Here is a 25271-nt window from a genome sequence, read left to right on the forward strand (position 1 = left end):
CATAACAAACAAGCAACTCACCATGAGATCCTAATAAAATACTATGGCAAAAAGGGTTAGTGAAATCACCTCACTACTCCCTTGTTTGTAACTCTAAGGATTGCATCTGTACATACAGCATTTGTGAGACTGATACTGGGTGCAGTTGTAGTGACCGTATTATTAAAGGATGTTGAAAAACTTGATTAGGGTACAGAAAACATCCACAAAAATGATATGTGGTCTGGAGAAAATGCCTTACAGTGAGACACTTAAAAAGCTCAGTCTGTTTAATTTATCAAATAGAAGATTGAGGAGACTTGATTACAGTTTAAGTACCTCCACAGGGAGAAAATACCAGATACTAAAGGGCTCTTTAATCTAGCAGAAAAAGTCATAACAAGAACCCATGGCGAGAAGCTAAAGCCTGACAAATTCAAATTAGAAAGAAGGCACAAATTTGAACAGTGAGGGCCACTGGAACAAATTACAAAGGTAAGTGGTGAATTCTCCATCTCTTGATTTCTTCAAATTAAGACTGGATAGCTTTCTGCAGATATAGTTTAGCCAAACACAAGTTATTGGGCTAAATACAGGGGTAAATGGGTGAAATTTAATGGCTGTGATACACAGGTGGTCAGACATGATAATCCAATGGTCCTGTAATAGCCCTAAATTCTATGAATCTATAACTCTGGATGTTCTCCTTATCCATATAAATGTCCACTTTTCGAATCCTGCCAAGCTCTTAGTCTCAATGATACCATGTGACAGTGAGTTCTGAGGGTGGTTTCAGTAAGAGTCTGCAGAATCCAACAAGATGAGGCTTTCCTACCTCCTTCCTTTGCTACACAATTTGGGATTTTTTTTAGGACCATTTAAATTATTCAATTACTATACAATTCTTGAACATTTCTGCAAAAAGCCGAAGGTAATGGTCATGTACACCAACGAATATCAGAACAGCTTAAAAATTTACATTAGCAAATCTATCCATGTAACCAGCTTTTTAAACTGTACCTGTCACAGTGGTATCTGAGAATCTGGCTAGCCAAATGAAGATGGGTCATATGGGATGTCAGTTTTAAAATTAAAAATCAAGGTGTTATAAAAGAAAATTAATTCTGTTTAAAGCAATATTGCAAAACTTAATGGCTTTAACTGTATGTAATCCTATGAGCCACTGTAAAAGTCAGCTGAAAAAATATTAAATTCTGGTTTTTGCACCATCTGGAATGTATTCCTAATTAAGATCCTCAGCAATGTGATTGTATCCACTAAACACTCTAACATCAGAATGACATCTTCTGCAGTCTGAGTGGCATTTACTGGTGTTCTGTTTGTTCCATATGATTTTTTCCAGAATGACCTTATGTTCAACTTGTACCACCAAAGGTTCAGCTAGTTGCAGGATTAACTCTTTCCAAGATTAAACAAATATTTCATTATAAGTTAAATGGCACTGTAGTTTTACTGAAGTTCTGCAAAGTGGATCATCACAGATCACGGTAGGTATATTTGAGTAGTTGTCTGATTATACTACTTAACATCTAAAACGCCAAAATAAAACCAAAAGACAGCTGCTTCTTCTGGAATAATAGTGTATGGGCGTTGTACTACTTAAATTTTACAATGATGTAACTCCATAGACATCAATGCAGTTACACTGGTGTAAAGCTAGAGCATATTCCTAGTAGATTAGAATTCTTCTATTCTATAATTACCTCTTATTTTTAAGAGTGCATGAGTTAAGTATTTCCTGCACAGCTAACAATAATTTCAGTGCATTTTAAAGTTAGTAGTATGAATTGTATTTATTCTTTTTGTGTTGAATAATGTAAACTATATATTAAAAAGACAATATACTTTTGCACAGCTACACAAATGATCCTTTGAATAGAAGTCTAAGTTTTTTGCAAACAGTTACTGTACAGTAATCATAAAGCAATGCATGCAGCTTCTGTTGATGCATATATTACTGATGTTAACTGAACATTAGAAATTACTGTTAAACTACCACTGAAGGGCATACCATCATTGCACAGAATTTTTGATTAACAGTCCCTACTACTACCCAAGGCCAGACTCATTATTTTGAAGCTCTGAAATGTTTCTGCATGACATTCCTAACATAACTTAGCAGTAAATTGGATTCCAGGTTTATTGCCAAAGTAGTTAAAAAATTCAAAAGGTTGGTGTTTGAACAGAACATTAGGGAAAAATACTACATACAATTCACTTAGCATATTATTTCCCTTTATTGTGTAGCAGAAGGGGACAATCTTCATAAAGAAGGGCATGCCAGCACTTTTTTTCTGGGAAAAATACAGTGTAAGACCTCTGTTGTAAGAAACAGTACAGCTATTATTAAGTATGTGGAATAAAGATAGACAACTGCCTTTAAATTTCTTTCACTTTTTTCCTTACTAAAGATGACTGAAATGAGAGAACTGCACCAGACAATGGATGAAAATAAGACTGGGCTTGATTCTAATCTCATTTATGCTAGTATAGCTTCATTGAGTTCAGTGGTGTTACTCCTGATATACAAGTAAAGGAAGGCCCATTACTTGTAATAAAACAATTCAGAAGCACATTTATCACTTTTGGATTAATAAAGAGTGTAAGGTGGAAAAGGTTCTAAAGTTCCCAAGAACAAGAAAGTGAAAAGTACTCCTTTTATCCCATCTAATCCATGCAGATTGTGGTTTCATAAGGGTAGATTAGGAAGAGCCAATATAGATCCTCAGCTGGTATAAACAATATAGTTCTATTGAATTCAATGTAGCTATGTCTTTATACACCAGCTGAGGATCTAGCCCATGAATGCATCTATAACTTTGTCTCTAACCTTCCACATAGTCACAGAACTGTCTGCAAATTTGGAAAGCTTTGATTGTTTTATCATTCTTTTTAGCATATGTGCAACGTGCCTCAGGTGGCACGTGACCAGGATTCATCACTGAATTTGGTCTGCTGGTTGAATCAGTAGCTTCCCCGGCCCAGGGCAGGTACTGACAGGGAGTGTGACATGAATGCTGAGCTCACGGGACAATATGAATTCCCTCGCTATATTAATTTACTGTATTGCAAACTTGAAGCTAGATATTGCTCGCATTGAAGTCCACTATGAAACCCCAAATGACTGTAATAGGGAAAATATGTTCTACATCTCTTTGTTCAAAAACAACTTCTGAAATTCTAATAGTTCTAGACCATGATTTAAGAATTCTAACAGACATAGAAAGTTAGCCTAAGTAGCAAGAATTTAAAATAATAATTTTTAAATCCTTTGAGTAGTAAAATTGTGATATTATTCCACTACACTGTGATTTATCATACACTATTAGTAAGACACCCAAAATTGGAGTACAATGGTGAAACTGAATGGCTAATGTTTTTAATTCACATATGCTGTTTTTAACACAGCCATCACTGAGGACCTGATCAAAAGGTCACTGAAGTCAATGGAAAGACTACTATTGATTTTGATGAGCTAAGGATCAGACTTTAGAGTATTAAAATTCTTCATAATACACTTTTGTTTTCTAGGCAATTGGTAAAAAGTAGCAGCGAAGGTCATCGCACAACTGGTATAAAAATAAACTTTTCTTAACTTGTGGTCACTTTAATGCTTAAGTAGTAAAGAAAAATTATATTGGTGATTTATTACCAGTCTGTCATTCTTGTGGGATATTATGTGTGATGTCTATATTCATTTCATAGATTCATGGATTTTAAAGGATCAGTATCTAGTCTGACCTTTTGCATAGCATCAGCCCAGTATTTCCTGCATCAACCCCGAAATTCCTGGTTGAGCTACAGCATCTCTTTTAGAAAGAAAGCATATTTGCAGATGAGAAGAATAGCTACAGCTTCTAATTTAAAAGTTTAATCAACAAACAAAAAGAAGCCCATCGCTGGATATACTGAAACAAATTTTCAATGGATATCTTACCGCCTGACTAAATTACGTTCTCTTTGTTATAAAATGGACTTCACCAGATCTTTTGTTTGACAAATACTGTGATGACTTTTCCTGATTAATAATAAAGGATCTAAACCACAAATGATCCCATGTTAGCCAGTTTGTACTTTTATAAGATAATAGTATGAATTCACAGCCATGTACTTAATATTGCCAAGTCTGAGAATGTTAGTAGCCACACTAATTCTAAGAATGTTTTTCCTTTGTATTAATGGGTTACAGCATGAAAATGTGTTCTAGATCATGTTCATATAAATATGGCAAATAAATTGATTTTGTTGAGTTTGTTATGCTAGGATGAAAATCAGAGGATGTTATACAGAAGTCACTGTGGCTACAATGTGGTTAACTATAAACTATATCAACATAAGTGCTACATGGTATGAAAGTAATATGTACATTGATGCTTCCAGCAAACACTTCTGCTCTAATCAGGACTTTGAAAAAGGACTCAGCAAACTAAAGTACTGGGTACACAGTAAAGGGAAGCTTGACTCTCATGTACAAAAATGTCGTCATTTCTTGTGCAATTTTGTTTTACTGAATTAGAATTTTTACACTGAGACCACTTTGCTCAACAAGTTGTTGCATTAACCTTATTAATCAATCTCTTTATCTGCTTTCAAACCAGCCCCAGAACATTCAGGACCATATTTCATGTACTCATTCAAAGCATCTGCTAAACAGATATTGTATGTTTTTTAACAAAATAACCGTCAACCTGATTGAATGGATTCAGCAGCAAGCTTTACTGTAGAGAGACACAGATGTTCAGTTTAATTACATTTACTTATTTCCAACCTATGAATATTTACTACTACAGACAAGTTGATATACTGGAGTTCTAGCTAGAAAAAAAAAACAACCTTTGAAGCTCTGATTACATGTAAAAAGAGCACACTAATTTTTCTCCTGGATCTAGTAATTTAGAACACTCTAGCATTGTTGCTATCAAAGTACAATCATTTGCTCCCCCACAACCCTCAAGAATTATAAGGGACCTACCTTAGAAAGCCCGCCTACTTCCAAATAGAAGCAGATAATGAAAACATTCCAGGTGACCCAGAGAGCAGTCCACACCGTGTACTAGACAAAAAGCCAGATGACAGCAAAAAAGAAAAAAAAATAAAATGTGAAGATGGAAAGGCTCTATACTGAGCAGATCAATACTTTTTTTTAGAAAATATATCAATAAATATAGTTATTCTAAGAACCAACAAACAGGGAGAGTCCAGAAACAGAGTTCTCCTGGCTCAAGTCCCCTAAGAACCATAACAAATTATAAATCCAATATTCTCTCCTGCTCTAAATACATACCAATAAAAATTAGATTTATGTTTATGATGTTAGACTAGCCTACTGATACCAGTTAATTCCAGAATGCTGACTTGATCACTGTTTTTTATGCATTTTTGACTCATGTGTATATCATTATTCAGCTCTGTTGCTGGAAATCCCAGAACTGTACAAAAAGAACAGAAGTACTTGTGGCACCTTAGAGACTAACAAATCTATTTGAGCATAAGCTTTCATGGGCTAAATCATCAGATGCATGCAGTGGAAAATACAGTAGGAAGATATATATATATATATATAGATATAGATATATATATATATATATATATATATATATATATATACACACACACACACACACAGAACATGAAACAATGGGTGTTACCATACACAGTGTAACAAGAGTGATCAGTTAAGGTGAGCTATTACCAGCAGGAGAGAAAAAAACCTTTTGTAGTGATAATCAAGCTGGGTCATTTCCAGCAGTTGCCAAGAACGTGTGAGGAACAGTAAGTGGGAAAAACAAACATGGGGAAATAGTTTTACTTTGTGTAATGACACATCCACTCCCAGTCTTTATTAAAGCCTAATTTAATAGTGTCCAGGTTGCAAATTAATTTCAATTCAGCAGTCTCTCATTGGAGTCTGTTTTTGAAGTGCTATACCCTGTTAAATGTTAAGAGGAAAGAAGTAGGGAAAAACCCACAATCAAGCAAGAAGCCCCATTAGTCTGTTGCGTGGATTTGCAGTGTTTTTGAAGCCATGTTGGTCCCAGGATATTAGAGAGACAAGGTAGGTGAGTTAGTATCTTTTATTGGAGCAACTTATATTGGAGAAAGGGACAAGCTTACCAGTCCCCAGACCTGAAGAAAAGCTCCGTGAAGCTCTAAAGCTTGTCCCTTCCACCTACAGAAATTGCTCCAATGAAAGATATGACCTTATCTATTGAGTTTCTCTGATATTTGGATGTCATTTAAAATCATCAGGCAGGTGAAATTAAAGCTGAGCTTAGTCTCCATGAACTTTCTTCCAGTAAAATGTATTTTAACAAGATGCTATGGTATATTTTCAACTGACCATGATAGGCTGGTTTGGTTTTTGTTTTTTTTCCTCATATTTGCTAAGAAGTAGACAGCAGAACAAATTCAGCATTGGCATGAATGGGTATAATTCCACTGAAATCAGTGGCACTGCACCAACTTAGACCACAGTTCAATTTGGCCTTGTGAATTTAAAGGTAGCAAGAAACTTAGGCCATGACACTACGATGAGCTCTAGGGAGATGGACTCCTGAGGCTACATGGATCTGCTCTGGGGTGCCTGGCACTCCATGCTGGTGCAGGGATCTGCTCACACAGAGCACATTGCATGACTGGGAAATCAATTTGTTCATCCTAAATATTTTTATTACTATCCAGATGCTGTTTAAAATGGGAATGCACAATTTCCCTATGTGGTATTGTGAAACTTTGCACAATTAGCTATCCAAATGTTCTAGTTCAGAACCATTTATGTATGAAGAGTTAATTGCACAAGAAGCAATGCTGGAGCTACACCCAACTAAACTGTGTAATGAGATGCTGCAATGGCACTGCCACTTTACATTTAAAACTTTACAATGGAGAATTGCACTTAGTAGCTTTGAGAGTCTAATTTGCTGTGACTTCTCAGGATAACATACTTGTTTTGCCTCAATATACTCTCTAAAACCCAATACCCTAATCTCGAATATGCCAGATCCTTTTTCTATTCCAATGGTACAGTTAGTTTGACTTTATTGTACAATTTTCATTAGGTTTCCTTCTTCCTCTTTGTCCCTGAGGTCTACAATGAAAAGATTCATATGAACGGGGTTGATCTTTTTCATAGACCCCTGTACTTCCATGGCTTCTATACACAAAACAGGTTAGTTCGTTAAATTTAATTTGTCATAATGTACAGTACCCATGTGCCTTCAGGATAACTATTACATAAATGGAAGAGAATTGTACAAAGTAAGGTTTCAGAGGTTTGAGAGTGATGGGTCGTCCTTCAGGATAGGTTGTAGATTCTTGATGATGCATTGGAGAGGTTTTAGTTCGGGGCTGAAGGTGATGGCTATCAAGCATTCTTACAACTACAATACCCACCTGCTGAAGTGAAGAAACAGATTGACAGAGCCAGAAGAGTACCCAGAAGTCACCTACTACAAGACAGGCCCAACAAAGAAAATAACAGAACGCCACTAGCCATCACCTTCAGCCCCCATCTACAACCTCTCCAACGCATCATCAAGGATCTACAACCTATCCTGAAGGACGATCCATCACTCTCACAGATCTTGGGAGACAGGCCAGTCCTTGCTTACAGACAGCCCCCTAATCTGAAGCAAATACTCACCAGCAACCACACACCAAACAACAGAACCACTAACCCAGGAACCTATCTTTGCAACAAAGCCCGTTGCCCCCCGCCCCACGCTTCCTGCTGGTAATAGCTCATCTTAAGTGATCACTCTCCTTACAGTGTTTATGATAAAACCCATTGTTTCATGTTCTCTGTATGCGTATATAAATCTCCCCACTGTATTTTCCACCGAATGCATCCGATGAAGTGAGCTGTAGCTCACGAAAGCTTATGTTCAAATAAATTTGTTAGTCTCTAAGATGCCAAAAGTACTCCTTTTTTTTTTTTTGTACAAAGTAAGAGTAACAGACCTGGCCAATCTCCTGTATGTTACAGAGAAGATCAGTGTACTACCTGAGGCCTGCTTTTAACCTTTTATTTAAACAGCAATAAACTGTTAAAATTACTGTAGTCTATCTGCAGTAAAGGTTTTGGCTTTTTATCATCATTATTCACTTAAATGGGATATTGTCATTATCATCACTATAGACTCTATATCAAAGGCAATAACTGATGAATATCTATGCAGTGACCAAGTTGTGATGTGATGTGTACTTCGGTGCACAGAGCAGCTAATACCAATGTGCCAGCATTTTACTCAGGTTTAGCCATAATGGTTCATAAAAGCAGATTTCAAAATAGGAAGGAAATCCATTTTTCAAAACCATATTAGAGAACTGCACGTCTACATTAACATGTCACCAGATATTTAGTACTAATGGGACAGCTGCTTCATACTTCATACCAGGACAAATCCTGCAAGACCTGATCCTGTTCCCCCAACTTCATTTCCAGAAATGTGTTGATTGAAATTTCCCAAATAAATTCAGCTTGAGGTGGACACCCATCACAGACAATTTCAGCCCAAACAGTTAACATTTGGCAAAGTTATACGCAACTGAAAATAGGATCATATAATGGGAAACCTCGGGCAACCTTAATAATAGGCCACTAGCTCTGTGTGAAATATTTCATGAGGGAGACTTGCTTGTTTAAATTTGTTTCTTTTTCTCTTTTGAAATTCTGCTTTTATATACATATCAATTCTGTCTCAGATCTATAACTATAAATATGTACAAATGAATATAATAATAATGGCACATTTATATAGCTCCTTTCATTCTGAGGGTTCTCAAAGCATTTTGCATATTTAAACTGATACAGAAATTACATTAAATCCACCAGTGAATTGCAGCCATTTTTGGAGTAAAACACAGCAACTGTTTAACAATATATAGTGCCACTAAGGAGTTTAGGACAAAAAGTGTTTAACCAAAAGGTAGGACATTCCAGCATTTGTATTTGGCTAGGATACTGAGATTAGTACTTTAGTTTTTATGAAAAATAGCCATAAGTAGCCATTCAATTTTATATCTCATCTGAAATGCAGTACCTCCAGTAACACAGTGTCCCTGACTCTAGAACAGCATATTGGCTCAGTGCTAATTCAAGGGAAGAGACGCAACTACAGAGTCATACATCTAGGTGTGCCCTCGAGGTATCACAAGTATTGATAGAGCCCAACTCAACTTAATTTATGAGAGATGAGTGGGAATCATAGAACAAGGCAATATGAAAGAACATGAATGCTGTCAGTGCAGGATTTACCAAAGTATTATATTCACACAGCAGCTTTGAATACCGAAATATTTTGAAGCTGTAAGGTTATGTGTGGAATGACTTTTCCTTGATCAATGTATATGGAATTTCTATATGTGCTAATTTCTTTCTGTTTTAAATCTAACTCTCTCTAGGTGTTTATACTGCACACATCACCAAGTTATAACAGCACCTCATATATCATATTATGTAATAGAGTAAATTAAGTGAATTAGATCCACTCTCAGTTTAGGTTAAAGTGTTTTATTTTCACATCTCATTGTACAATAATACATTTATGCAGAGCTGGGCCAGGTTTGCACTGTCTTAACCATATGACTCATCATTCTGAGCGTTCTTCAATTTCATCACAGTGCTAGAAAAAAAACTTTAACGAGTATTCTGTTAGCATTATTAATTGATTCTAACAGCTTAGAAATATTGCTAGCTAAGGGGAGTTCTATGAAGAAAGGAAAAGAATGTACAGAGAAATGGACCATGGTATAACTTCACAGCTGTGTGATTAGTATATTACATTGTGGGTTAGAATTCAAATTTAGTTCTTCTTTGTTCTTTGCAAATTAATATTTGTAAAAATTTTCAAATAAGCTAATATAAGAAAATTATGAACTAGTTTTTCATTTTGATGCCCACCGGGAACTTTGGCCAGATTAATCTCATCCACAAAGTTTTCAAGTGTCCTAAATATTATATCTGCTAAATGACACGGTGGATTGTTTTCTGAGATGTATTTAAATTAGAAGTTAATACAAAAAAAGAGTTAAAATAATGGAACTGTTTGACTTAAGATGAGCAAAATATTCAGAGTTAAGGCTGTCATCCATTCCATCTTTCTTTCACCATTGGTTGGCTAGATTGCACTAAGGATCTCAGACCTTTGCAGAACATTACACAGACGTGATGGCTGGACATGACTTCTTCCATCCTGGAAGCCCAGGGGATTGTGCCTTTTGTTGCAGGTGCACGTGATCCTTGCTTTCATCATGTTAAGGCAGTGTTTCCCAAGCCTTCTTATGGCATGACCCCCTTTGCACTCACCTCTGTTAATGCAACCCCCAATACTTAGTATTCAGGTTGCCTTTGCACAAATGAACACTCCATTTTAATAGTGTACTTTGAAAACTATGGATGGGTAGCCAAGCCCAGATTAACTCATGTGCATTCAGTGCACTTGCACAGGGCCCCCATTTGAGAGGCTCCCCTGACCACCAAACCAAAGAAAAAAAAAAGGAATGGTGAACTAGTGGCTTGGGGACCACATCCAGCCCACTAGATCATTTTATTTGGCCTGCCAAATGGGGCAAAGAAATAAGAACATGCCACAATTTTTAATAAACTTAACACTACATTGGGGGCCAGTTGAATTCAAGGTCCATTTCAGGATATTGGTCCTCATGCTCAAAGACCTGAAAGACCTGTGGCCTGGATACTGTTGTAATAAGTGGGCCTACAAATTTACCCTAATTGTGAGCTCAGCTGTGAAAAGTGAGTGTAAGTTCATAAGATGACACAATAACCTATAACAACAAATGTTAATGGGAAAAGATGCAAAAGTGAAACAAAAAGACTGAATTAATCAAAACAAAAAGGCCTGCTGAAATAACTCAAAGGTTATGTTAAGCTCGTGCTTGGTAAACAAGAAAAGTGTGAAACTGAAAAATCAATAAACCAAAACTGGTGTTCAAGAAACTGGAAAAATTTGGTGGACAAATAATGAGGGGATGGGCTATTTTGCCAACCACTCCCATTTTTCAGTCTTTAAAGAAAGAAACTTTGCAGAGAAAAAATGGCTACTGGAGTGAATTTCACCATCATGGCTGCCACCTTATAATCTCCTGGGACCCCAGGCCTTCGTCATCTTGATCTTAAGAGATGTCCTGATGAAAATGGGCCAGTCTGAGGACCCAGATGACATCACCACCTCTACTAGCTCCGTCTAAATCCTGAATACCGACTGGGATGTTGTTACTTTGTCTCTCCCCTCCGCATCCATGTGTCCTTTCCGCCCCCCCCTCCCTTATTTCTTCTCTTTCTATCTCTCTCCTTTTGTCTTCTGTCTAATAAAAGTCTGGCTTAGATGGCCAAGACTGTATATTTTGCAGCATTACTGTAAGCTTGTGTCCAGAAAGATCCAACTAAAAGCAAAGCCCTGAACATCCTGATGCTGGGACAAGTTTGCCAGATCTCAGAGTGGCCCATGAGACCATGTATTGTGCCTATGTTTTTCCAGCTGGCAGGTTGCAAGTGAAAGTCAGCAGCATGGACCAGAGCTGCATTTTCTATCTTTGCTGTTCTTCTCTCCCCACTTTTGCGTGTGTTCATCTTTTAGGAAACACTAACAAGGACAGCACATCTCAATTGACTTACTTTCTTTTTCTCAAAAAGGACAATTATTATCATCTTTGATACCATCTAAAAGATTGTCCAGCAAGGGGTTTTGTCCTAAAAACTCTCACCAGCTAACAGGAAAGGGAACGAAGAGAGCAGTGAAAATGAAAGCCTGATTTAATAGTTTACGTTTCAAAAGCTTTAGCTGTTTTCCCTTCTTTTCTGTGTCTTTAATAAGAATTTGAAAAGGACTTTTAATGTTGTTTGCCATGGTACTAAGCAGGCTGAGGCCTCTGTATACCAAACCCCGAACCTTGTTTGAAACTATTTAAGTTTGAATCATGACTGGGTTATGTTAACACCTCTGACATTATGGGCCCCTTTATTCCATCTAAATTAAATACCACAGCACCTTAGATAATAGCTCTTTTCCTGACCTGATAGAACAATTGCAATCAGCAGAGATGCTTCAAGTGTCAGTCAGCAGGGTGGAGGTCTGAGAGACAGGGTCAAGCTTTTCTCAGTGGAAGGGTCTCAGCAGGAATTAGCTCTTGCTGGAGATCAGTCTCAGCCCAAGTTTTACAACCTTCAGAGTATGAGGAAAGCCACATTTTCCTGTTTGGTCCTTTCCTTGACTAAGTTAAGTACTAATCTGGCACTCTCTGAAGCTAAACTTATTTAGGAGACATTTCTGAGATAGAAGAAGAGAAGAATTACTCATGTAATAACAACAACAATTTATGCACAGTCATACTCAGACTTGAGAGTTTTAAAAGATGCTGGGTCACCCTTAACTCTGATTTACCTTGCTTTTGTTAATCAAACATTTAACACATGTATCATTTCTTTCATAATTCTGCAATACAGTAAATGTAAAATTTGTGTGTGAAGAGCATTACAGAGGGAGCAGGGTGGGAACTGCATTGTAAATGATCTAGACACAGAAAAAGCACTAGTCACAGCCTCCCTTACACACAAAGGCTTGATCTATTAAAGGTCTCGTGCTGAGGACAAAGCAGGTCCTTCAAAGCCTCTGGAAAACAGTATGACATAATATTACAAAGAAAATCTACACACATACATATATACACACACATACTATGGATCGGTATCTATTAGGAATTGATATGAAATGCTAAATACTTTACATTCTTTCTTTAGATAGGATCAGGTAGACATAAAGGGCAAAATAATTGCAATGAAAATCATCAGGGAACACAATATACACTGCTACATTTTTTTCCTGAAATATTTGGTTGCTTTTCCAGTTAGACTGGATCTGATTAAGTCAGCTTCTGGATTTGAGTCAATCAGAGAAGATGACTCCGAAAGCCTGTTTCAATATATTTCCTCAGCTAAGTCAGTTGAGTTGAGTCCTTGTTCTAATGTGTAATACCTGTCACTAAGGGACATAGGGACAGATTTTCAAAAACATTAAAGTGCCTAAAGATGCAGTTAAATTTCTAGTGGGATTTTCAGAAGTCCCTAAGTGAGTTAGGTGGTTAAATCCCTTTAAAAAATCCCACTAGGTCTTTAGCTACATCTTTAAGCACCTAGCTATCTTTGAAAATCAGGCCCTTATTACATATTTGCAATAACCAGATTTTGAGTTGCCAATAACCAGTCTGCTTGTCAGAAAACTCCATTTTTACCCTTATGGCCCTGGACTGTGATATAATCAGATTTTAGAATCTGACAGGCAAACCTCATCATCCCTTGGGCTGGAGGATAAAAAGTGAGTATAAAAAACCTCAATGTTACATTCAGACCACTTTTTTCTCAGGGGAGGGTCCCCCCCCCCTTTTTTTTTTTTTAAAGAAATAACAAAAAGTTACAGGAATCAACACTGGAATTTTTGATTCCTGGCTGGATTGAGATTGTATGTTTCTCAGAGGTAATATATCTTACTTCAAGTTACATACATCAGAGGCAGGTCCTTGGTGACAATTTATACCAGTTTAGGATCAGACCCATAATATACAACAGCTATTGGCAAAGTTAGAGACAACTGGAAGAAAGTCATCTCAGGAGTCAGTGTTCTCTATGATCATAGGAATGCAGGAATTGGCATACTGCATTATACCAGAGGTGCATCTAGTCTAATATCTTGGATCCAAGAGTCACCAGTACCAGTTGTTTCACAGAAAGGTGAAACTATATTTTGGACAATTGTGAAATAACTAGCCCATAAATAATTTTTTCCCCAATTCCTGTCAGCTACAGGTTGTCTTATGGTTAAAAATATGACAATTTATAGCCCTCAGGTTTTTTTTTTTCAGTCTAGTCTAACTCTGGATATTCTCATTATCCATATAAATGTTTAATTCCTTTTTTGAATCCTATGAAGATGTTGGCCTTAATTGTGTTTAGGCATGGAAACATTAGATTTTTATTAGTAAATGTCAGTAACCGTCGATTTCACCATACACGCACAGACTGATGAAAAAATACGTCCAATAATAATCAAAATTTATAGGTATGCAAAGAAAGAAAAGTGCTGCCTGAGACCTTATTAGAGTTGGATTTGAGAATATTTACTTTGTATATTTTGACATGTGAGGTTGACAAGCTGTGTTTTAATGGCTATAATGCTTTACCTTTTTTAATCTCAATGTCTACTGTCATTATATAATTGTTGTCTCATTCCCCCATAGTCTGCCCATGCACAATTTCCTGTAACTGCAAAAAATTAAATAAATGCTTAAACCCCATTCTTTTGCATTACTGTGAACATTTTAATCAATAAAAAAACAAAATGCTTAAAAATAAACATAGATATTATCCTTTGAAATTATAAAAAAGTAAGAATTGAATTCTGCCAAGCCTAATTATATTTGTGGCAGTGAGTTCTATTTGTTAACTACCCTGGATAGTTTTCTATACCTCAAAACCAGATCTCATTTACTGGGCCATAAGTTTCAAAATGATGGATAACTGGAGACCTCAAAAGATAATGCAGAAAGGATCATTCATATGTTTTCAAGCATAAAATATATGTTTTGTCATTTAAGAGATTTTAAAGCCTACTATGAACACAAAGTCAATAAGAGAGACTTACCACAACTATGTATCGAGGCCTAAACTGGATGGTTCCAAACAAACCCAATATGACAATTATTATGTGTAGAAAATTGCCAAGAATAGGAGCCCACTGGAAGCCAAGAAAGTCAAAGATCTGCCTTTCTAATGCAGCCAGCTGTAAGGAAACACATAAGACATTAACAGTTTAATTTGGGGTTATTCAGAATATTTGTTATTTTTATGTCATTGCATCAGACTCTACCAGATTGACTTGGATTGGAGGTCTGTGGAGGTTGGAATTCTGAGAGCTGGACTGATAACTGAACATTTTTGCTTAACTCGCATACTGATTATTTTAACGATAGAGCACTTAAAAATATTTCTAGTTACATTGCCCCCGGCTGATTTCAGTATTGTCTCACAGCTTAGCAGATAACCAAAGACTGGTAAATTCTCATCAAGAATTAACTTGTCCTGGTCTGCTGGGAGCAATGTTTGCTGATATTTATTTAAATACAAAAATTGTTTCAAACAGCTATCAATATAGATAATGCCATTACATTTCCCTCACTGTTATCATCATCCTTCCTCCCCTATTCCCTTCATTTTGTTGCATCTAGTCTTAATTATATTGTAAGATATTTGGTCTCTCGCTATGGGTGAGATTCTTACCCACTCTTTGGCCTATTTACACTGGGTAAAAAGGTCAGAGCAGCGCAGAGTGGCTCTAAAAGCCCCAGATCCAGCTAGGGGAGAATTTCACTGGTATAGGAACTGAGGAAGCCCTGGCATAGGGACAGAGACAGGAAGCTGTGGTAATGGCAGGGCCACAACATGTAGTGTTGTGGAGACTGTGGGCAGCACTGTTGCTCAGAGACAGCTGGGAACAAATTGATGGAACACTGTTAGCCGCTCAGGGCTGTATAAGTTATGCCAGGAGCCACTTCAGCATACTACCTTATTCCCCCTCCTCCCAGGCTGCAAGTTCTGTGCTGTGCCTCTTACGGGAGCAGTATAGAATCTCACCCTATATTTTTGTAGAACCCAATGGCATCCATATCAAGTCTGGGCCATCCAGGTGCTACTATAAATTTAAAACCATGATCATTTCTAGCAAAAAGTCTGGACTAGAAACCTTTCTCCTGCTCACCTCCTTTGCAAATACAGTTTTTAAACATCTTTGCAGCAATGTTACTATTTTGATTCTCCAGCACTCACTCCTGATGGTCCAAAAATTGCTGTAAAGATACTAAAATCAGCTTTTTTGGCAATGTACTTGTTGAGGGTTAAGTCTGGTTCAATATTTTTCCAGATGTAGCAAAACATTTTTGAGCTGCTAAACAAAATCCCATGACTGAATTTCTATGCATGCCAGAGTTTGTTACACTTGATTTTACTTATATTGTTACGTACCCTAAAATTTACCATAATATGCACTTAAAATATTGATACTTAGGCAGATGGAGGGTGTACAGCCCTATGAATATCTACCAAATCAATATCATGTGTGGGTATATCATTTAGTTCAAACATTTTATTTTACACATAATGGACCATACTCATTTATAGGCTTGGAACATGTTTAGCGAAGAGTGAATCTGGACCGTTCTCTTAAAAACTCAGCCAGTTGGAAAGAGCTCATTTTTCTGGCCTGGATCCACAAAGGAACTTAGGAGCTGCCACACTGAGCATAACCTAGGTGTCTAGAAAATCACAGGAACACTGCAATTCATAAAGCCTCAGTTTGGTGTCTAGGTTCTCTATGCAATGAATGGGGTAGAGAAGGGCCTAAGAATGCAATTCACAAAAGCTAGCACACTAGTTTGGGAACTGCCTAAACTAGCCACTGGGACATCATGGAGTTTGGCACCTAAATCCGGGCTGAAGAGAGGCACCTATCTCTGCTAGAGATCCCCAAACAGGAATCCTTCTCCTGGAGTCAGGCAACTTAGGTGCATAAGCCATTTCTTGTGAGAAAGTTAGGTGCCTGCCTCACTCTGCACAAAATGACTGGAAGAGGAGGTGATCACTTTAACTTTTAGCCCTCCGGTCAGAGCACTCACCCAGGATATGAGACAACCAGGTTCAATTTTCCCCCCATCCCCCGGCTCAGAGGGAGAAAAATCTGAACAGGCATCTCCCACAGTTCTAAGGAGATCACTCTAACCACTGAGCTATGGGACAATGTGATGTGGAGGCTTCCACATTCTTACATGTAGAAGCTGTTTAATTTTGGATAAATAATGGAGAAATAATGACTCTATAGTCTGATGATTAGAACACCCACCTGGGAAGTGGAAGACCCAGAGTCCAATCGCTGTGCTCCAATGACTGAATATTTCACCAAAGTGGAACAGTTTCAGTAAGAGATTGAGGGAGCCCCCACATCAAAACATTTCATAGCTTGTTAGTTAGAGCACACTCCTTAGAGGTATAGGAAATCCCTGTTCAAATCCTCTCTCACCAAGAAGCAGAAGGGGGAATTGAATTGAACTGGTCTCCTACATCCCACATGAGTGCTCCAACCCATGGGCTATTCATTATAAGATGGACACCACCACCACTCCTTCTCTGACCAGATTTTGAATGGGACCTGAGCCAGCAGACAGCCTCTGAACGCACCTACTGGATTGGGCCCTGTTGATGACATAGGTGCTCCTCCCCCTATCTTTCCCTGGTTCATGGAAGCATTGGGAGTTAAGCAGGAGATAGGCATCCAGATGCCTAGAGTGAGGCAGCAGTGCACTTGCTCATAGGTAGAAAGGTTAGGTGCCTAGGAAACTTTTTCAGTAAAAATTTAGGTGCCAAGTGACTTTAGGCACCTACAGGTTAGGCAGCAGCTGAGCAGAGGTTTGTGGATTGCAATGATGCCTATAACTTGGACTTAGATACCTAAGCACCTTTGTGGATCTGGGCCTCTATATACAGCTTGGTTAATATGATTAAATAATTAAATGATTAAAGGTTGGATCCTTAGCTGGTGTAATTGTTGTGCTCCTTTAAAGTCAATAGAGCCACATGGGACTTACATCCACTCAGCACCTGGCTCAATATGAAGAGGTGACAATTATCATGCACAATAGACTGGTAATAACAGCTGGACTTGAGTGGTGGCCCCTTCCCAACAGGAATAACTTCTTTCTCCCTGAACACCTAGGCATGGGATAAAGTAAGAGGGAGCAGGAAGGGCATGTAGAATCCCCTTTTCTAGTAAGGCAGATGGAGAACTCCCACCCATCTCCTTAGCTTGGCATGTGGGGAGCAACTGACTCCCATAACTCCCCCTCCTCCATGGCTGGTGTGGTGTGAGCTCCTCCTGCTTCTATCTGCTTTAAATTCTGTAATCTATTCTCCTCACTTAGTTGCCTCCTATTAGCCATAGAAGTGTTAAAGCCAAATTACTGAACATAGCAGATCGCCTGACCCCCCATTTGTTGGGCTGTTTTCTCCTATTCATTAAATTATTTGTTACTATCCCCGAAACCCACAGAAGGCATTACCGGTGAAGATCTACAGAAATCTTGAGAGGAAAAGGGTGGGTAGTACTATTGTGCTGTTTCAAAAATCTACCCTCTTCTAGGTTATAAAACCTTCTTTGTGCATTTGGAAAGTACATAGCACACTGTAGGCATTACCTAAAACAAATAACAACAATAACAACACTAATAGTAACAGAAGGACAGCATTTCTAGTTCAAATGCACTAAAAAAAAATATAACAGCTACTATTATTATTTCTACTGTGGTAGCACCTAAAAGTAACTCCCAAACAGAGATTAAGGGCACCCACCTTTAAACACCTGTGACAGGGTTGGGCCAGATGGCTATAGGAGAGTAATAGAAGGCTGATATATTAGCCCTAGGCTAAGTAGGTCCCTTTTCCCTAGGTAAGGTAACAGTGAAGGTTCCAGAACAATCAGGAACCTTCTGGAGACAATTAAGACAGGCTGATTAGAACACCTGCAGCCAATCAAGAAGCTGCTAGAATCAATTAAGGCAGTCTAATCTGGGCACCTGGGTTTTAAAAAGGAGCTCAGTTTGTGGTGTGCGTGTGAGGAGCTGGGAGCAAGAGGCACTAGGAGCTGAGAATGAGGACTGTTGGAGGACTGAGGTGTACAAGCATTATCAGACACCAGGAGGAAGGTCCTATGGTGAGAATAAAGAACGTGTTGGGAGGAGGCCATGGGGAAGTAGGCCAGGGAGTTGTAGCTGTCGCACAGCTGTTCCAGGAGGCACTCTAGACAGCTGCATTCCACAGGGCCCTGGGCTGGAACCTGGAGTAGAGGGCAGGCTTGGGTTCCCCCAAATCCTCCCAACTCCTGGAGGACACAAGAGGAGTCGACCTGGACAGTGGGTTCAGAAAAAAGGCCAAGCTGAGGGCTGCTGTGAAGCTCCAAGGTGAGCAAATAAGTGCAAGACCCACCAAGGTAGAGCAGGAACTTTGTCACGCACCCTACAAGTAACTAACCCAGACAATCCCGGCTCCAGAAAGCTCACAACTTGAATTTAAACAATAAGTTACAATAAGCAGATAAATGGGAGGGGGGTGGGGGGGAAGCAAGTGTGTGGATATGGTAACAGTAGGTACAAGTGGGTTTGCATAAGTAGTAGTTTCAGTAGTCACAGGTGACTATCAACCTAATCCATGCCAGGTAGTAAGGACTGATAGGTAACGAAAAGTTATAAGGAGGAATTTGGAGCCATATGCTTATAGGCTGGTTGACAAGTCACCAAAATATTTTTGCTGATAAATGCCCTTTTGCTAAAAAGAAACGTTCAAAAGAAAATTTCTGCTTTCATCCGAAATTACAAAACCCTGATTTTTTTCAGTTTTTGACAATCAAAAACAAAAACTTTGTGGTTTTCAGTTTTTGAAAACCAAAATTTTTCAGTTCTCAGGTAATGAAAACCTGAAAAAAGGTTAAAGTAAACTTTCTTCAGAAATTTACAGAATATAAACTACATTTCCCACTAGCTCTTCTTGTGACTGACTACGCAAATCTTGGTGTTCTTTAGCTACCAGCGTTCCATTATAGTAGTTCTAAGGATGGAAGATCCACTCCTATGATGAAAAGGACACTACTCCAGTGAGTGGAGATATCAGGGAGCCTAGCAGCAGGACACTATAGTGGGATTATACAAAATCTATTAATAAGAATGAGTCAGATTTTTGACTGGATTTTCTTCTATGTGTCATTAAGTCAGTCTTACCTTTTCCTGTGTCCTTCTTCCTACAAAGTGCACTTGAAAATGTACTACAATGATATTGCTCAATAGTGCTCTGTCATTTTCCTCTGGCCTCTGCCAAACCCTTTGTTTTCTGTGTTGAAAACCAGAAAGAGATTGGGTTCATCTTAATTCATAGTCCTGCTTGGTTTGATGAGATGAACCACCTCAGATAAACCTTACTTCACTTGCAATGTGAGTGGGGAGGAATTTTCGGTATCACATATCCTGTTTATGATGATGCAGACACAGTATAAGGGGTCAGACAGCAGGAAGGAAGCCTGTATGAGAACTACAAAAAGTAATCAGACCACATGCCTGACTGTAAGCACCAAGAGCTAGCCTACTATGGAGCACAGTCCTCCAATAATTGTTCAGTCCTATTATGCTTTCCCAGTACAAATCAGAGCTTGTTTGGGTGATGAGCCACCACAGCAGACTTAGGAAGTCAACTTTTCAAAAATGTGTGTGAAAATTCAATTTCCTTTTCTGTCATCAACCTCAGGGATAACACTCAATTTTACATTATAAAGAGAAGACCCATATTATAAAGGGCACACTAGTTTGAGACCAGTTTCTACACCCTTCAGAGTGGAAAGTGCCAAATTGAAAGATTTTGCATTTAAAGAAGGATGCTTCATAAAGCCTTACAATAAAATTTTTATTTTCATAAAACCAAACTAAAATGGCACTATTTAAAAACATCTGTGGCCCTGATGTATTGTGCATTGTTGTGTTTATAATACTGGAAATGTATTTTTTCTGTATTTGAAATTACAAAACCACTTAGATGTTATGTAGAAACAATGCATAATAATATTTAATGATGTATACATTTTACTTCTAGAATGCTTACTTTCAGCAGCAATCTATGCACCGTACTCAAAATCTACAAAGAAAGAGTGAAGTTAATTAATTACAACTACATCAAAGTGTGGTGTCAAAAGCTTTTTTGAAATAAAAATAGAAAAACTCTATTAAAATATTCCAAATCTATGGCCTTTCTCAACTATGTTTTATGGTTCCCAGTCTTAAAACAAAACTAAACTTAACAAAACAAAATTTAAAAAGCATGATAAAAACAAATGAACAGCCTTCCCCCAGGAAACTACATCTAGAGAGTTTAAATTCCAGGTACAATTCTGGAACTTGTCTAAAACAATAGAATGGAGAGAATGAGAATCAGTATTGGATGAGGATGTTCAATAATTATTAGTAACATGGGTTTTTCTAAGGCACTGCTCATTGTAGTACTTGAATGCCAGCAGATGTAAAAAAATAGTTTTGTTCCTGTTTCTGGAGAAACCTATCTGTTTCCCTTTCTCCCTCTAGATTTACTCTGTCATTCAAGAACTACCAGATCCTTCCACCAGGGCTGATGCTGACAACTTGTTATCACACATGGCTCACCAGAAAAAGGGAATCTTGCAAGATTCATGCTCATCCCGATTTTAGGCAGTACTGTATTCCACAGCCATCAGAGCTAAAATAAAATCCCATGCAGTTCACCTGGCTCCGTTGTAATTCAAACCTGAGTTCCACTATGGCGGACCAATCTGGTAATAAGGCCATTGACAAAGGGGAAACGTATGATATGTACTCCATGTTATTCATTTCCTGTGATTGCTGGGTTGCAGACACTGATGGAAGATCCCATCTACTTTCTATGTTAGCCTTTTGCCTCTCAGAATCACAGAGCATTCACAACAGCGTTTGCTCTGCTGCTTCCCCCTCTGTGCTAGTGCATTAGTGACGCTAGGTGCCAGAGCCACCTTTTTATTGTTTAAATCCGCTGTAACAGAGTAAAAAATAGGTTTCAGAGTAGCAGCCATGTTAGTCTGTATTCGCAAAAAGAAAAGGAGGACTTGTGGCACCTTAGAGACTAACAAATTTATTTGAGCATAAGCTTTCGTGAGCTACATCTCACTTCATTTTTCCACTGAATGCATCCGACGAAGTGAGCTGTAGCTCACGAAAGCTCATGCTCAAATAAATTTGTTAGTCTCTAACGTGCCACAAGTCCTCCTTTTCTTTTTAGAGTAAAAATATTTGGCCTATCCGATATTTAAAATTCAGAATCCTTAAGATGCTGTGCAAACAACCAAAGCCAGAGATACAACAAAATTTAGTTGAGTCAGAGACTGAGCTATGTCAAAGGAAGTGCAAAACACGTTTTGAGTACATATTCTATTCTCCTACTTCACCTTTAGAATGTTACTAGTGTGCTTGACTTTGAGACTCACAGCACACAGGGCATTGTGGAGTATAGATGGAGTAAAGAACATTTGGATCCAAAGTATGAGATACTCCAATAGGATATTCAGTGGTAGTTGACATGTTTCAGAGTAGCAGCCGTGTTAGTCTGTATTCGCAAAAAGAAAAGGAGTACTTGTGGCACCTTAGCGACTAACAAATTTATTTGAGCATAAGCTTTCATGAGCTACAGCTTACTTCAGTGGTAGTTCAGTGGTCTGACTGCTGAACTAGCTTGTCCAAGTGAAGTATTAGCTTCTGGGTGATTTTGAAAAGGTCTGTCCCTTAAAATATCCAACTAAACAAAATATTTAAATGTGGCATGAAGGTTATTGAGATTCATAGAGCATTATGTGGTTCTAACTAAATCACTAGTGTTTTCAGTAAGTTCAGCTGCACTGGACAAAAGAGAAATCACTAGTCTTTGGACAAGGTATTGTCAAAGAAAAGGAAACTGGTAGTATCATATCAAAAGTGACTTTGCACTGCTGGTCAAATGTGTAATGGACTATGGGTAACATATAATACAAAAGAAATACATGACATTCTTGCTGAAAGAACTTGGTACAAAGAGCAATGACAAAGGTTAGTAGAGGACTAACAGTGAACACAGAAACAGTGAAAGAGAAAGGCAGATATAATGTATTAGTTTTTTAAAAAGAAAGAGATTCTGTGATTCTAATGTGATACCTTTTGCTCATAGCTCAACAAGCAAAGCTCTCTTAGGGGAAATCTCAGGAACTGGGCAATGGTCCATCGTCCAACCTCTTCTCTGAAATAATTGCTGAAGGATGTAGGTACAGTCATAATGTTACAGTATATACTATATGTGTGCTAAAGATGTCACAAATATTGTATTTATGGTGAAATTAATATGGACCTCATTAGGAAGACATGGAAAAGTAGCATACCTCAGCTCATCATTACTTCACAAACAGTGTTTGTTATTTAGGTTATTTTGTTCACAAACAATTATTTGAGAACGTAATAACCTAACTAATATGCACTGAGAGCTTAAATATTCTGTTATTTAAAAAAACCCACAACACTGTATCAAGTCTTGTCTACAAAAAATTACATTCATGTCAACATCTAACCAGGCACTTATTACAGTATTACCCAGGTTCTTTTAATAAACAGATCTTTTAAAGGGGAGATATTTATGCATATACTATAGCAGTGTAAGTTTCAGCAAATACATTGTTTTCTTTCCCTGTAGCTACCAGGATGCTTTGTGAATCATTGCTCTTATGAGACTAGGCATTTCATGCTTTTGTGTACTGATAATACTCTTAATTCATAACCTGCTGCAAATACAAACTAATGAAAAATCCTTAAGAGACATAATTTCAAAGACCTCAACACCCACTTTTTGGGCCAGATGTTGAAAAGAGCTCAGCTCTTTTCAAAACCTAGCATAAATGTCATAATGGGAGCTTCTGGGTACCAATCTGGCCTTATTGGGCTGTCTAAACAGGAGTTGAGCTCTTTTGAAAGTTTGGCTTTGCAAGAATAATTATGTTAGACTGAAAGGAACCTAATTCTTAACATGTATTTTTCATTATATTTTGATAAATACTCATTTGTTTTTATAGAACTGCTTTACATACTATTAAGCAAACAAACAATAAAGTGCCATATATTCTAAAATATTGATCATTCTGTAAGGCTGTTCTTAAAGGCATGACATTTTCTGAATTACGTGAACTTCACAAAGTTTGCAGCTACCTTAATGATGTCAGTGTAGCCCTGTAATGATGACTTTTATAAAGGAAAAATTCTGTACATTCAACATATTGGGCCTGATCTTTCAATCTTAGCTCAGACAAAACTCCCACTGAAATCCCTGGGAACTTTGATTGAGTCAGGACTTCAGGCCCAAACCCAGAAAGTTGATAGTAAATTATTTAAGAATCACACCCAGCAGTGCAGAAGAGAGAATCTGTTACTATTTGTTTCCTAATGCCCCTTGATCTCAATGACATGAGAGCTGCATCAAACGATCTTGCATCCTAGAACACTGCATGTGCCAGTATAATGTAGCACAGCCTGACAACTATAGCTGTACCAAATAGACACTATAAAAATGCAGTTACAGTCCATGAGTAGCCCGGACAAGGAACAAGCCAACTATTGTAATAAAAACCCAAACTGCCAATTCGTCACAGAACAGTGATTTAAGATTGAATTTCAACCCTCCAATGAAGCCGAAACTGATCCTAAAACATTAAGATTAAGCCTCTTGGCTGGTTGACCTATACAGTCCCACAAATAGCTGGAATGAATGTGCCGGTAATGGAATTTAAGACTCCCTCGGTTGTTTTATTTAAATGCCAACACATGCACAGCAAAGGAAGACAAAAGAGATACGTTTTGGGTTAAAGGATCTAAAAGTTCCCTATCTTTTTATGTACAATAGCGTTCATGTGAAAAGATGAAGATAAAGGAGAAAACCTATTAAAATATGTTTTATGTGTAATAATAATTTACATGTCACATGACCTTAATCCAAAACCCAGTGTATATCTGTTCATTATATTGTATCCACTCATTTAGTTATATTCTAAAGTCTCCTAGGTAGTAGATGTTTTGTTTTTTAATTAGCATATTTTGCACATTATAAGGAACCTAATACAGTCATTGAGCTTTATAAACATTAAGAAATTGTGCTTTAGAGTATACGCATAACTTGCCACCAAAATGAATACCCATACTGAGTGTAGGGAGGGCAGCTAGCCAGTGCACTGTTCTTTGTATAATAGGGGCTTAATCTAAGTTCCACGGAAGTAAATGGGAATCTTTCTATTGATTTCACCATGCTCTGAATCAGACCATAGTATAGGGGGTAGAAAACATGGCCAGACCTCTAGCCTTATGAACTATGCCAAGGAATCTTTAATGTCTATTCAAAATCTTGTTTTTAACATATCCTCTGAAAGGCTTAGGTAAACGGCATAGTGCCTGAGGAGGATGCAGGGTGGAGACCAACCCAGCTGGGATGTAAGCTTGAGGATCCAGCGGGTCGAGATTTGTTAAACCTGAATCTTAGATCAATAAGCTCTCTCCTAGATATAAAATGAAACATTGAACATTTTATAATAAAAATGATGCACGTTGTGTCACCCTCCATATTAGCACCCACATCAGTGGGGAGTCTGCCTCTGCAGCATGATTCC

At 37.8% G+C, this 25271-nt stretch overlaps 1 protein-coding gene across 5 annotated transcripts in view; it reads right to left on the bottom strand.

The window, feature by feature from the left end:
* NKAIN3 (sodium/potassium transporting ATPase interacting 3) overlaps window positions 1–25271 on the bottom strand; it is a 523429-nt gene that overhangs the window by 262674 nt on the left and 235484 nt on the right. For all 5 annotated transcript variants that reach the window (XM_038389157.2, XM_043507806.1, XM_043507805.1 and 2 more), the window contains exons 2-3: window positions 14655–14792; window positions 4973–5053 (exon numbers count right to left, since the gene is read on the bottom strand). In XM_038389157.2, the coding sequence (XP_038245085.1) occupies window positions 4973–5053; window positions 14655–14792 (219 nt within the window). The remainder of the gene's footprint in view (window positions 1–4972; window positions 5054–14654; window positions 14793–25271) is intronic.

Source organism: Dermochelys coriacea, chromosome 2 (assembly GCF_009764565.3).
Source record: "Dermochelys coriacea isolate rDerCor1 chromosome 2, rDerCor1.pri.v4, whole genome shotgun sequence".
Taxonomy (NCBI): domain Eukaryota; kingdom Metazoa; phylum Chordata; order Testudines; family Dermochelyidae; genus Dermochelys; species Dermochelys coriacea.